Source organism: Trichoplusia ni, chromosome 18, assembly GCF_003590095.1.
Source record: "Trichoplusia ni isolate ovarian cell line Hi5 chromosome 18, tn1, whole genome shotgun sequence".
Taxonomy (NCBI): Eukaryota; Metazoa; Arthropoda; class Insecta; order Lepidoptera; family Noctuidae; genus Trichoplusia; species Trichoplusia ni.
The window spans coordinates 8,328,524-8,340,698 of NC_039495.1; the positions used below are offsets into that span (position 1 = coordinate 8,328,524).

Below are 12,175 nucleotides of genomic sequence, written 5' to 3' on the forward strand. Positions count from 1 at the left end.
TGTCTTTTATTTAACTTTTGTAAGTCTGGATCTACAATAAAATCAAGGAATACTAAGGCGACGCACAACTCGGGACGTTGAATGAGAGTTTATGTATACCACAAAATATAATATGAGGTCGTCAAGTTTAACTGACAAAAAAAAAATACTTACCGGATAACTATGTTGAATTTCCACAACCATAACACGAAGAACACAAAACGACACACTGCTCCGGACATTTCACTTGCCCGGTTTCGATCACATGACAGTTTTCATATTTAAACCCAAGGAAATTTAAACGTACAGTATACAGAACACTACACTACGGACGCGGAAAAGGTAGAAGCACCTAGTTTTTCGACGTACAGAAGCCGTGGTCACGAGTTAACTGATGTCAGCTCTGAGTATTCTTCATAGGATTCTGGCACTACGGGTACAAATATATTTTTTAATTCCTTTGAATGGAGTTTCACGTGAAAAGGGTAGTCAACAAATATCAGGTAAAGTTGAACTAACAAACAAAATATTCATTCTTTTTAATATTTATTTCATAAAGTCTATTTTCGTGTAATTTTGTAAAGGTTTCAAAAGCAGAGTGCAGGTGTCTCTCACATTCATGACAAAAAGAACAAACTTCTGAAATGAAGATGATAAAATTAAATGCGTTCATTGAATAAAGTATAAGGCTGGTTTCACAACGGGTCCGCCGTACTAGGAGACTCATGAACTGGAGTTTATTTGGAATAGGTACGATTTACGCTAACGGGCTTAATCTGGCCGTGAAATACCTAATGAAAAAGTGTTTAAGCGAGTCCAATTCAACAAGGTGCGATCGGCTTATGCAGGCACTCATGTTGTGAAATCAACCTAAAGTGTACTCGAAATGATAAGATGAAATAAAACATGAAGTGGCTGTATAAATTATAATTAAATACAAAATCGTAATATTCACTCTTAGGTACAAACTATACGCCATATAAACTAATTACATACTATTTGTTAGGCAGAAGACAGTCATTAAATAATACCTTAAAACAACACTATTTTCGCATGAAAATTGAGCACCAGTTGTTAATTTTGTATGCAAATCAATTATATTTATCACATTGTTATTTATATTTTATAGAAATTCTACTTCTGTTATAAGTACAAGAATTTGTTCTACTGAGCCTGTTTCAAGTTTAAAGACTACATTTAGTGTTGAGCAAGGTAAATAAATTAGGAAATCGAAACTTGTAAGATCTAAAATTATAGGTAAAATCATTATAATTATGTTATTATTTAAAACAAACGATTAAAGTCATTTTACTTTATAACTATTGAGGAGGTACGTTTATTATGATTTAAAAAATATATTCTTCAAATCTATAAATATTTGTTTTACATTTACAAATCGGCAAGTGAAGACAAATACTTCAAAAATATATAATTTCTGCGGCTCCCGAGTATTTAGTATGTAATTAAATCTATACACTCATTTCTCAATAACCACACATCCAATACACATAAACAAAATAATGTATTGAAATAAAACTTACAGAGTAGGTTGCTTTATACTATTTTTATTATTAGCGTTTCGAAGATATAGGAAGACTAGTGTAATACATACTCAATGAAAATGGAAGTGCGAAGAATTCAAGATTTGTAGGCAGAACCGCGAGACAAATGACATTAGAAATCAAATATTAGAAATAAACATATATCTCAGATTAGTCAAGTAACTTGCGCCTGTTGAGGACCACTCTGTCATGCCGTCTTTATCGTTGCACTTGCCGGCATCGAAGACAGAGACATTTTGAGGTCTCGTTTAGGCTGTTAGATTTTCCATTTCTATACATCTTAACGAGTCTATTGTCATTTGTCTAGAGATTTGCTTTTCACACTAACGTTCTATACGCAAAGCTACGCAAAATACGCTAGTGTGAAATGCCCCTAAGGTCAGGTATACCATCAAAAAGGGTTAGCTTCAAGCTGGTTGGTTATGAACTAAAATTATTACTAAATGACTATTGTCTTTACAACATTATGCTATTTCGTATGTCTTAACATCCATAATAAGGCAAAATTCTGTAATCCTATAGTCCTCTAGTTGTTCTATTATATCTTTGTTAAAACAGGGACGTCTTTATTTTATTTATTGACAGTAACAACAATATCAATAAAAACATGAAGCCGCGGCTTCTTTAGTTGTGAACACACTATCGGACGCGGCTGTCAGCTACAAATCGTGCATCTAGAGCCAATATTGTAACGTTTTGAAAAGGCCTAGAAAACGGCCTGAAATAAAATCTTTTATTTTGATTGTGATTCATGCGTGAGTCTGGGCGCAAGTGAAACACGGACTTAGACGCGGAGATCATCAGACGGACGTCCAAATATAATATGACTACCGAGCTAAATATCAATTGGGTTGTGTCAACAAACGTTAACACTGATGAGTGCGCAACGGGAATATGTTTTTTTTTCAAAGATTTGTTCTGTTCGCTTTAGCACCACCACCAGGTCGCAGTTGACAAGACGGGTCCGGAAGTGTGTTTACAACATTATGGTCAAACGACACGCGAATATAACAAGACACTCGCCTGACACCACATCAGTTCGGCCGACCTCAACAACAATCGCGAACAGCAAAGACAAAAGTATTTACAAGATATGTATATTTATTATAAAAACATAACTTAATTATTTCGTACAAGCGGCACGCAGAAGGCATCATTGTAGCAGACTCTTCAGGTATTTAGACTTTCTTTTTAATATATTTCTAACGTCGTTTATCATGTCATCGCGTCCGTTTTTGAGTTTACTTTCTACTGGGCTTTGGTATTTGTTGTCTATGGAGAGGTTGGCGAGGGTTTGTTCTAGGTCGTTGGGGAGCTCGTACTGCGGCCAGCCGTCCAGGATGTTCTCCAGGAAGCTGATGGAGTCCTGAACGGTCTCGTTCAGTTTGTTCAACAGCTCGGATGTCTTGAGTTCGTCAGGCGATTGGTTTGTTTTTTTCTTGGATTTTTTTGTGTTCGTCGGCGCGAATAACTCGTTGCATACGCCGAGGAGGAACGTTATGATGCCGACAAACTGTAGAAGGAATTAGTAGTGTCACAAATAAATAGATCAAGCCTTTGGATACATTGAGAGCGAAAACTGCTTCCAACTAAAAGTAAAAATTGAGACTAGTCTGACCACAGTGGTTGTAAATGAAACATACACATATAAATCAGCAGCAGTTTGAGGTAGTTCACTGCCTAAGTACTTATTCAACATTGATCAATAGTCATAGGCATACGACCAGAACAATTTGACAAGTGCATACTTTATCTTAAGTCTTCAAAACCTACCTCTAAATAATTAGACAGCGTCTCAAGCCTGTCCCTCATGCACCATACGGGGTCTCCCTTCACGGCCAGCTCCGCGCTCAGCTCTATCAGAGCTCGAGGCAACATCCTCGCGGCCGCAGTACTGAGGTCCTGCGCGGCGCGCGTGTGGCCTGCCGCCAGCTCGCCCACCAACCGGAGAGCTGTGCCGTACAACTCCCGGTAAGGGACGGGTGAGTTCACGAAGGCTGGAAGAGGAAATTAGAATTGATATGAAAATTATATCACCTCAAGATGTGCGAACTATGAGAGTAAAAAAGGCGTAGCCGGATTGCCTGAAAGAGTAAAGGTCCATGGAAGGAACGTGGGTGGGTTTCAATTAGTTGGAGGTCTCACACTCCCTTCCGCTCAACAAAAAGCGGTAGGAGTCATTTGATGATTTCCCATCCGAAGAAAAGGCGTAGAAAAGTTTTATGATGCAAACTTAAATCACCTAGATCAATTTTATGATGTACAGAATGAGAAATGTGCATAGGCAAATTTTTGCAAGTTTTAAGTTTGTATCACGTAAAATTCCAGTACCATTTTCTTAACGATTTCTTGAGACTAGAATATATTTTTTTCCAAAGCATCTGACAAATAACTCCATTTCAAACATCAAATCATGGGAATCTAAATTTTCTACAACACTCACCAATAATCCTTGAAGGGAACGGCGCAGATATGCTAATCCTCTCTTTCTCCGCGTACATCTGCCGGCACTTGTCCATGGCCGCGCTGAACGCGTCCACACAAGCGTTCAGCTGCTCATAGTGCTGTTTCTTCTCCTCCACCGGCCTACTGTCCGCCAGCTCTATACACAACGCGATGGCAGACACTAAAGCGTCTTTGAGTCTTAGGTACGAGACCTCTTGGTCAAAAGTACGTGATTTTAATTGCTCGTCTTGAAACTGTGGCGGCTCGAAGTTTACTATCACGTTGAGGTCGCGGTTGTCACTGTGGAGATTGAAAATAATTTATCATATTTGTTAATGGGTTTTGAATTTTGAAATGGATTATTATTATTAATGGATTTTGAAGTTAAAATACATTAAACCATATTAATTCAAGTCTTATTGAGGATCTTGACAACTCAAATCGAGGTAAACGACACAGATGTTTCAGTCTTTTTTATGTGTCAAGGATAAAGCGGAGGCCCCGACTAGTTAATGCAATAAAACCTGTAAGATTACGTACGCGGGCTGTGCGGGCAGCCTGCTGGGCTGGTGCAGCAGGGCGGGCGGGCCGGCCAGCTGGTGCAGCAGGGCCTGGTCGCGGGCGGCCGCCGCCCCCCAGCCGCAGGCCTCCAGCCGCGCCCCCCACGCGCCCAGCTCCACCAGCTTCTCGAACGTACCGTACTTGTACGCGTACGTTAAGTGTTCCACGCTCTGGACAAATGTACATCACTAATTAATGGCATGGATATACGAAGAATCAAGGTGCACAAAGAAAGTTTCAAAAAAGCATATTGAATCTAACCACACATCGCATTGTAACTGTAGCTTTATTGAAATTTAAAGCTTTATTAAGATTATATTAAGATCTGAATTTGCGTAAAATTCGTTCGTAATTACAACCTCATTATAAAAGACGCTTCTGTATGTTACTTTTTTTTTAGGACAGTACTTATTTTACACTTTAACAAAACTACGTAACACCTGTATACATCAAACAGTGATACAATATACTCACATCTTTCCCGTGATGTTTCAAGAAGGCTCTAGTGTCGGCCAGCAGCTGCAGCGCGCGGCTGGCCGCACAGGCGGGGGCCAGCCTCGCGCAGTGCAGCCAACCGATAGACACCAGCTGAATGTGCTTCACCTCCAAGCGCTGGTATATACTGTCAGCAGCGAGGGCGTTGCCTGGGAAACCGTCAAGAAACAAGATTTACTAAACATCATAAAAAGGGTAGACGATTGGGTATAAAAAGTAAAAATCTATGTAGTCCTTATGTTTGCGGGTTAAAGAAAAAATACGTATCCATTATTATGCATTAAAAACAACGAGGAAACTGAAAGAAGAAATTGTTTTCATCCCTATTGAAAGAGCAAATGATGCTTGTTCTTCTTTCTGATAAGATGTATATCGTTGATAAGGTCGATCTCATCTATTTCTATAGTAGTCCAAAGCACTCGTTTATTATGATCAGCCAAAAACACTAACTAAAAATCTGTAAGTATCTGATTATTCTCATCCTTTTCCCCTTTTTTGATGTGTTTTTTATCTGAAATGTTATCACAAAGTCTATTTTCTTTCCCAAAATTACAACTTTAAAACACAAGTGAATTCAGTTCTTACCTAGTACATGATATAGTTTGACTAGCAGCAGCTTGGCGTGGAAGTTAGCCGGCGAGTGATGCAGAACCAGCTCCAGCAGGCACAGGGCTTCCACCGCAGGCGCTGAACTCTGTTGCAGCATGCCTATGATGGAAGGAAATAGCTGTAGTTTTAGTATTCTGTTGAACTTATTTCGGCCATTCGTATTTGACATACCACATTGGGCATTAGGTAAACTATTGAAGTTTTAGTTTTTTTTGTTGAACTCACTTGGGCTAAGCTCATTCATATTTGGAATACCATTTTGGGTACACTATTGTCGTCAAAATCGAAATTGAAAAAAAACCGGTCAAGTGGGAGCTAGATTCGAGATAAACTACGACTGCTTTATTTTTATTAGCCTATTGATTTCCTTTAAAAAGTTGTTCTTTTCACACAAGACCTGTCCGAGACCACTTGTTTTAATTTTTAATTAGCTCTATGATATGTTTAAGAAAGATGTTAATTTCACACATACAAGCAGAATTTACAATACATCAGGGTTTAACTATTTACGTTTAACATAATCAAATAAGGAAATTACCAGCATAAAAATAATGATGCGCCGCCAATATCCCGTAGGAATCCACAGCGCAGAACTCTGTAATGTTGGAGGTGACGAGACCTCGGTGTAGACAACGGAGATAGTGGCCCTTGAGGGTCGCGGCGAGGGCCAGGGCTCCGTCTGCCGGCAGGGGAGCTGCTACCATCCGCCAGATGGAGAGACACGAGATGTGGCGCTGAATGTCATCCGCCTGTTATGATAAAATAATTTTATATTATGGGCTTTCGTAGTTTTTTTTTTTATAACACTGTAAGCAGACTTTGGAATGGGTTAACATGATAAGTCACATTTCTCTTTTTGCGGTAAATAACGTTCACTTTTTGAACGATTTGGGTGAGGTAGAATCACTATTGCTACACAATCTTAAGTGGTGTAATATCTATCACACTTGAAAATTAAATATAAAACTTATCATAACTTATCCGACTATCATTCTTTTTCTTTGCTACGGACCAGAGCTACTGAAGTAGAGAAAAACTGCTTCAATACGTATATGGCTAAAGTAGAATCTGCTATTATGAACAATCCAAGATCATTTTGGTCATACGTGAAAAGCAAAAGGACTATTAATACATTCCCTAATGTAATGCATTATCGTGGCATGATCGCTGAAACAGGTGAAGAGATAAGTAATTTATTCTCAAATTATTTTCATTCCACTTTCCAAAACCCTGACGCTGTCGTATTACCTTCCATAGGAAATAATAATTCCGTAACCAACATAAGCAGTATTGAAATTAGTCAAGACGAAGTGTTAAAGTTAATGAAATCTCTGGATTTGAGCAAGGCTGGTGGTCCTGATTCAATACCACCCATTTTTATAGTAAAATGTGCCGCTGGCCTGCTAGATCCCGTTTGTATCTTATTTAAGAGATCAATTACTGAGGGGACTGTGCCAAGGATATGGAAGTCTGCATTTATTACTCCTGTATTTAAAAAGGGGGATCGTTCAAATGTAGAGGATTTCCGCCCTATTTCTAAAATATGTCTATTTTCTAAAATTCTGGAAAGAATAATATATAAACAAGTTTATGAAGCAGTGATATGTAATTTCGGTGAAGAACAACATGGTTTCTTAAGAAACCGTTCTACAACTTCGAATCTCATACTCTCCCATGAATTTGTATCTGAAGGCATGGACCATGGTGCGCAAGTGGATGTTATATATACAGATTATTCTAAATGTTTTGACCGAATAAATCATTCAGTGCTTCTGGATAAATTATTGTCGATAGGTATTCATGGAGACCTTTACCGATGGTTTTCGTCATATATTGAGAATCGCACACAGGCGGTAGTATTGAAAGGGTACGTATCGGGCTGGAGTTATGTTCCTTCTGGTGTACCTCAAGGCTCAATCTTAGGACCTCTGTTATTTACATTGTTTATCTCTGACATAAAAGACTGTTTCGAACATAGTTACATCCTACTTTACGCAGATGATATGAAGATACACAAGGTTATTAAAAATATATCAGATGCTAAGCTACTTCAAAACGATTTAACGAGGTTCGAAGAATATTGTGTACTTAACAAACTCCAGCTAAATGTTGCCAAATGTCTCCAAATCACGTACTCCCGACAAAAAACTACTATTAACTTTGAATATAAATTAAATGATGAAATACTCAAAAAAGTCACTACAATTAAAGATCTAGGGGTAAAAATGGACTGTAAGCTTTTGTTTGATCAACACATTGATTACATTATTAATCGAGCATCCAAGGCGTTAGGATTTGTTATAAGAGTTTCAGCGGATTTCCGTTCCTTAAAAACTACAAAAATTCTTTATTGCGCTTTCGTGCGTAGTCACTTGGAATACGCGTCACAAGTCTGGACCCTCAGTACGAAATATATAAGTCTCGTATTGAAGCTGTACAGAAGAAATTCCTTAGATACTTGGATTACAAGGCACGGCAATATTCCGATGATTACAACCACCGTTGCAAAAGATATCACTTTCTACCGTTACACTACAGGCGTGATATTAACGACATTTCATTTTTCATTAATATAGCCAATGGGTCGATCGATTGTCCTGAACTATTATCCAAGTTATACTTGCGTACTAACCTTCTAGGGCTCAGGCGTAGGCCACTTATGCAGATTGCTTCTGTTTCTACCAACTATAGAAGAAATAGCTTTCTCTTGCGTGCAGCACATGCATTCAATAATATGCCAGAAGACTTGGATGTAGATCTCTTTTGCACAAAAGCTCTCACAGTGAAACGTTTGTTAGCGAATAACTTTTTTTTTTAAAGATTGACTCGCGTCTCTAAATTTTGATCTTTAATATACTATAATTCGTTATCTAAAACTATACCTACATATTATATATACTTTAATTTTTACATAAAATTTGTTTCACTTAATTGTTAATGTTTACGCTCTTTTTTTTTTTTAATTTTATTTTTCAAAACTGTTGTTATGTGTGGTCTACGATAGTTATAAGTACTATATTATGTCTTTTATTGGCGGAAGCTTGTTGTTAGCAAAATAGAAATATAGTGAGTTATTATAATTGTCATTAGTCTGTAAGCTTTCCTAAGAATAAATAAATAATAAATAAATAAATAAATGAAACTGATTAAATGCGGCAGAACAAAGAGAGAATTACACTGTTAAAAAAATATTTCTTATTATATTACAAACAATAAAAAAAAAGAGGATGGATAACACTTACCAAATCCGGTTCACTCTTTTCATCGAAACCGAGGCACGTCAAGAAATCTCGGCAGTTCTCCTCTCTCTCCTTCTGAGGTATCATACCCAAATAGGGCCTCAAGTCCGGTACCGCACAGGGCTTATTGGCAAACACCCGCAAATACTGCACGCAGAGGGCCAGCCCGCTGCCCAATATGGACGTCGGGTCTCCATCAACAGACAGACGTTTCCACAACTCTAGCCTAGCTAAATACGGACCCCTCAAAGTTCTACCTGACGTCATACTCTCAACCAACTGACAAATGAACTCATGACATTTCTCAGCTGTATTGTCAACAGAGTTTTCGGATGAATCGTCGTTATCCTTCATCAATTGAAAGACAGAGTCGAAGTATGGGACGTAGTAGTCCCAGCGGTCTTGGTTGTCCCATAGGAGCTCTTTGCAGACCAAGTTGAGCCGTTTCCATTGGCCCAGCTTCTTCAGGTACGGTATGCTTGCCTGGGCTGTCGATCCTGGTACCAGTTGGGAGTATAACGGGCCTTCAATGAACTTTAGGATGTCCTCCCATTTCTCTTGAAGCTCTAGAATCATGATGTAAAGACGTGCTTCCTGTTCGGCCTCCATTTTGTTTTCGCTAATGAAGTTGTCTACCATTCTTTGGGCTAGTGATAGAAGGATGCCCCGTTTCGTGTTGTCTTCCGATGTTTTGGCCTGTCGAATACCAATCATACTAAAATAAGACTTTTCAATAATACGACGGACAAAACTTCGCAGTGTGTACTGGGTTTGCTTCGTGAATGGACTTTCCGCTCTAAGGAATCTAACTCTTGAGTCGCGGGAGGTTCGAGGCTCGGGACAAGCATTTGTGGATCACACAAATACTTGTCCTACGCGGGAATCGAACCCGTGATACGTCGCGCACAAAGATTGGCTATCCATGCAGTCACAAGACTATATATGTGACATTTTATAGTCACTTCAAATGCATGTAATTAATTCCATATCTTTATAACAATAATGTGTATCTAAGCACTGAATAAACTTATGTTGATCATGCATTGGCAGGTTTCTAATAAGCACCGTGTTACTAAGCGAATCTATTTATGTATTGAGTTACACTAGACTGATAACAGTTACTTGTTTTGACCATGAATATAAATAGAACTGTTAACTTGCAAAAACTTATTGTAAGCTATGCAGATTTATGCATGTGAAATGAATGACTCACTGGTTATAACGACTTGGTAGTGAGGAAAGACACTGTAAATGATCTACACAAAAAATATCATAATTGAACTGACCCTGATGTTTTAGACAAGTAAAGTAGTTTGATTATGGTGTAAGTTTTTTGGCAAGCTACAATGCCTAAACCTATGTTAAGTTACTTATTTGCTTTTAACAAAACTTACATATTAATAACCCTAACTTTAGTAAAAGTCTAAATCGATAATTTTGTTACATAAATTCTCATAGACTAGTATGGACTGTCAATTAGATTTTTTGTAACAGATTAGACTTATTCATTCATATACTCTTTACATTATTTACAAATGCACGTATCAGTATCAATTATATACAAAAAAATATATAAACAATACCTGCAAAATAATACTCATAACAGCCCAGAAGTAGTAAGGGTTCTTGGGTGCAAACTTGAACAGAGCCATGGCCGCCCGCTGCTGTGCCCGGTAGTCTCCGACCCTCACATAGGACATGAAGAGGTGAGAATGCAGCTCTTCACTTGCTGGTTCTGATTTCACTGCATTTTCGTAGAGGGCACATACTTTGTGTACTGTAGAAGAATTTATGAATAGATTAGATTTTATAGATTATATTATCAAATGGATTGTACATGGTTTGTATAGGTGTGAGTTTGTATTTATTTTATTTATGTTCCATTTTATGTTTTTATTATGCTTTTCTTATATTAAAACTGTTATGATAGTGATAGTTTTAAGTTGATAAATAAACAATGAATGTCAGTGATTTGGAAACCAATCAAAACCTTTTTGTATCTTTACTTTTCAAAATAAAAATCTGCTTCAGTCCATTTTTGATAACATTATGAAATATTAAATTTGCAAAATAATGAAAATAAAAACCAAAACTGGTTGGCTTGGGAAAAAAATAGTTAATTTTTAAAGCTATTTATTATTAGGCTAGCAGTAGACAAACTAGCTAATGTTTTTAGATGTATTTTCCTTTTTTATGTCAATAAGTTATTTCCTTGCTTTTTGTATCAGTACTTCTTACCCCAGAAAGTTACATAATAGTCTCTATCTGGTTGTAGTTGAAACAAAAACTTTACATGAAACAAACTTACAGTATTGATTTTTTTAAGGGCATAACAATTTTTGAGATATTATTTTATTAAGAAGAACACTTTAAACAGAATTAAGCATATTGCATACAAGTATTAAAGTTAACTGTGGTAACATACAGAATTGTTAAAATATTTTTGAACTACGTCAATATGTATTCGGGAACATTCCTAGTCATGTACTTGTAATAGATTATTTTAGTTACTTATATTTCTTTGAGTGATTATGCCACTTAAATGTTTGGAGTGTGTACTTACACTGCTGAGATTCTCTGTAGGATATCGTCATCGCCTGCAGCGTGTTGTCATCGCTCGGCTTCTCCTCAGCCAAGGCGTCCAGCACCTGATGGGCCTCAGTTCCCTTTCCTAACCTAAAAAGTGCTAAAGCTTTCAAAGCTCGAGCAGCTTGCAGCGAAGGACTCTTCTTGAGCACTTTCTCTGCCTCCTGCAGTGCCTTCTTATTATTCCCATTGTCTAACCAGTCTGAAAAATTCACAAAACGACATAACTTCACTGAAAATCAACTCTTTATTGGTAGAGGTTGTAGAAAATGTAAAACTCTTGGTCAAGTGGACTTATTACCGTAAATCGGTCTCAGCCGACGCTCCACAATACCGCCGTCGTGCATGTGCTGTGGCCGCACCGCCATTTTTCATTTAAAAAGTCTTTTCGCAAAATAAATTGCCTTTCGGTACTTTTTTGGCTTTTTCACAGCACGTTTGTTTTGCGATTTTTGTCTGTGGTCGCTGTCATTTGACAGTGACGTTAGGAAAACGTTGCCATCTCGATAAAATACTTACCAAAAACAATAGAACAAACATTTTATTTGTTTTGTGATTTTGCTGAATGTGCTCTGGACTTATTTTCTACCATTAAATGGTATCTAATCTAATTCTTTATCTTGATCTACACTTGCAATACCCCTTAAATAGGAATTTAGAACAGTAGAGTGATCTATCGAAGTAGATTTTAGTCTACGT

The 12,175-nt window shown here is 37.5% G+C and overlaps 1 protein-coding gene across 1 annotated transcript; it reads right to left on the reverse strand.

The window, feature by feature from the left end:
• Positions 1-891: 891 nt before the first annotated feature.
• Positions 892-11,965, reverse strand: LOC113502879 (phagocyte signaling-impaired protein). Its single transcript, XM_026884618.1, has 11 exons — positions 11,778-11,965; positions 11,454-11,678; positions 10,474-10,667; positions 8,894-9,586; positions 6,190-6,400; positions 5,628-5,750; positions 5,022-5,191; positions 4,527-4,717; positions 3,985-4,286; positions 3,315-3,538; positions 892-3,054 (listed from the first exon to the last, which is right to left on the reverse strand). Exons 1-11 carry the CDS (start codon positions 11,842-11,844, stop codon positions 2,695-2,697), a joined length of 2,760 nt encoding a protein of 919 aa, XP_026740419.1. The 5' UTR covers positions 11,845-11,965; the 3' UTR covers positions 892-2,694.
• Between the last annotated feature and the right edge of the window lie 210 nt (positions 11,966-12,175).

What these genes read in the sequence shown, in the direction of transcription:
- LOC113502879 (XM_026884618.1), bottom strand. Translation starts at nt 11,844, where the DNA reads ATGGCGGTGCGGCCACAGCACATGCACGACGGCGGTATTGTGGAGCGT. An exon ending in CTACAGAGAATCTCAGCAGT is followed by an intron (nt 10,668 to 11,453) that starts GTAAGTACACAC and finishes ATTCTTCTACAG; the next exon opens with TACACAAAGTATGTGCCCTC. An exon ending in CGCTGTCTAATTATTTAGAG is followed by an intron (nt 3,055 to 3,314) that starts GTAGGTTTTGAA and finishes TTCCTTCTACAG; the next exon opens with TTTGTCGGCATCATAACGTT.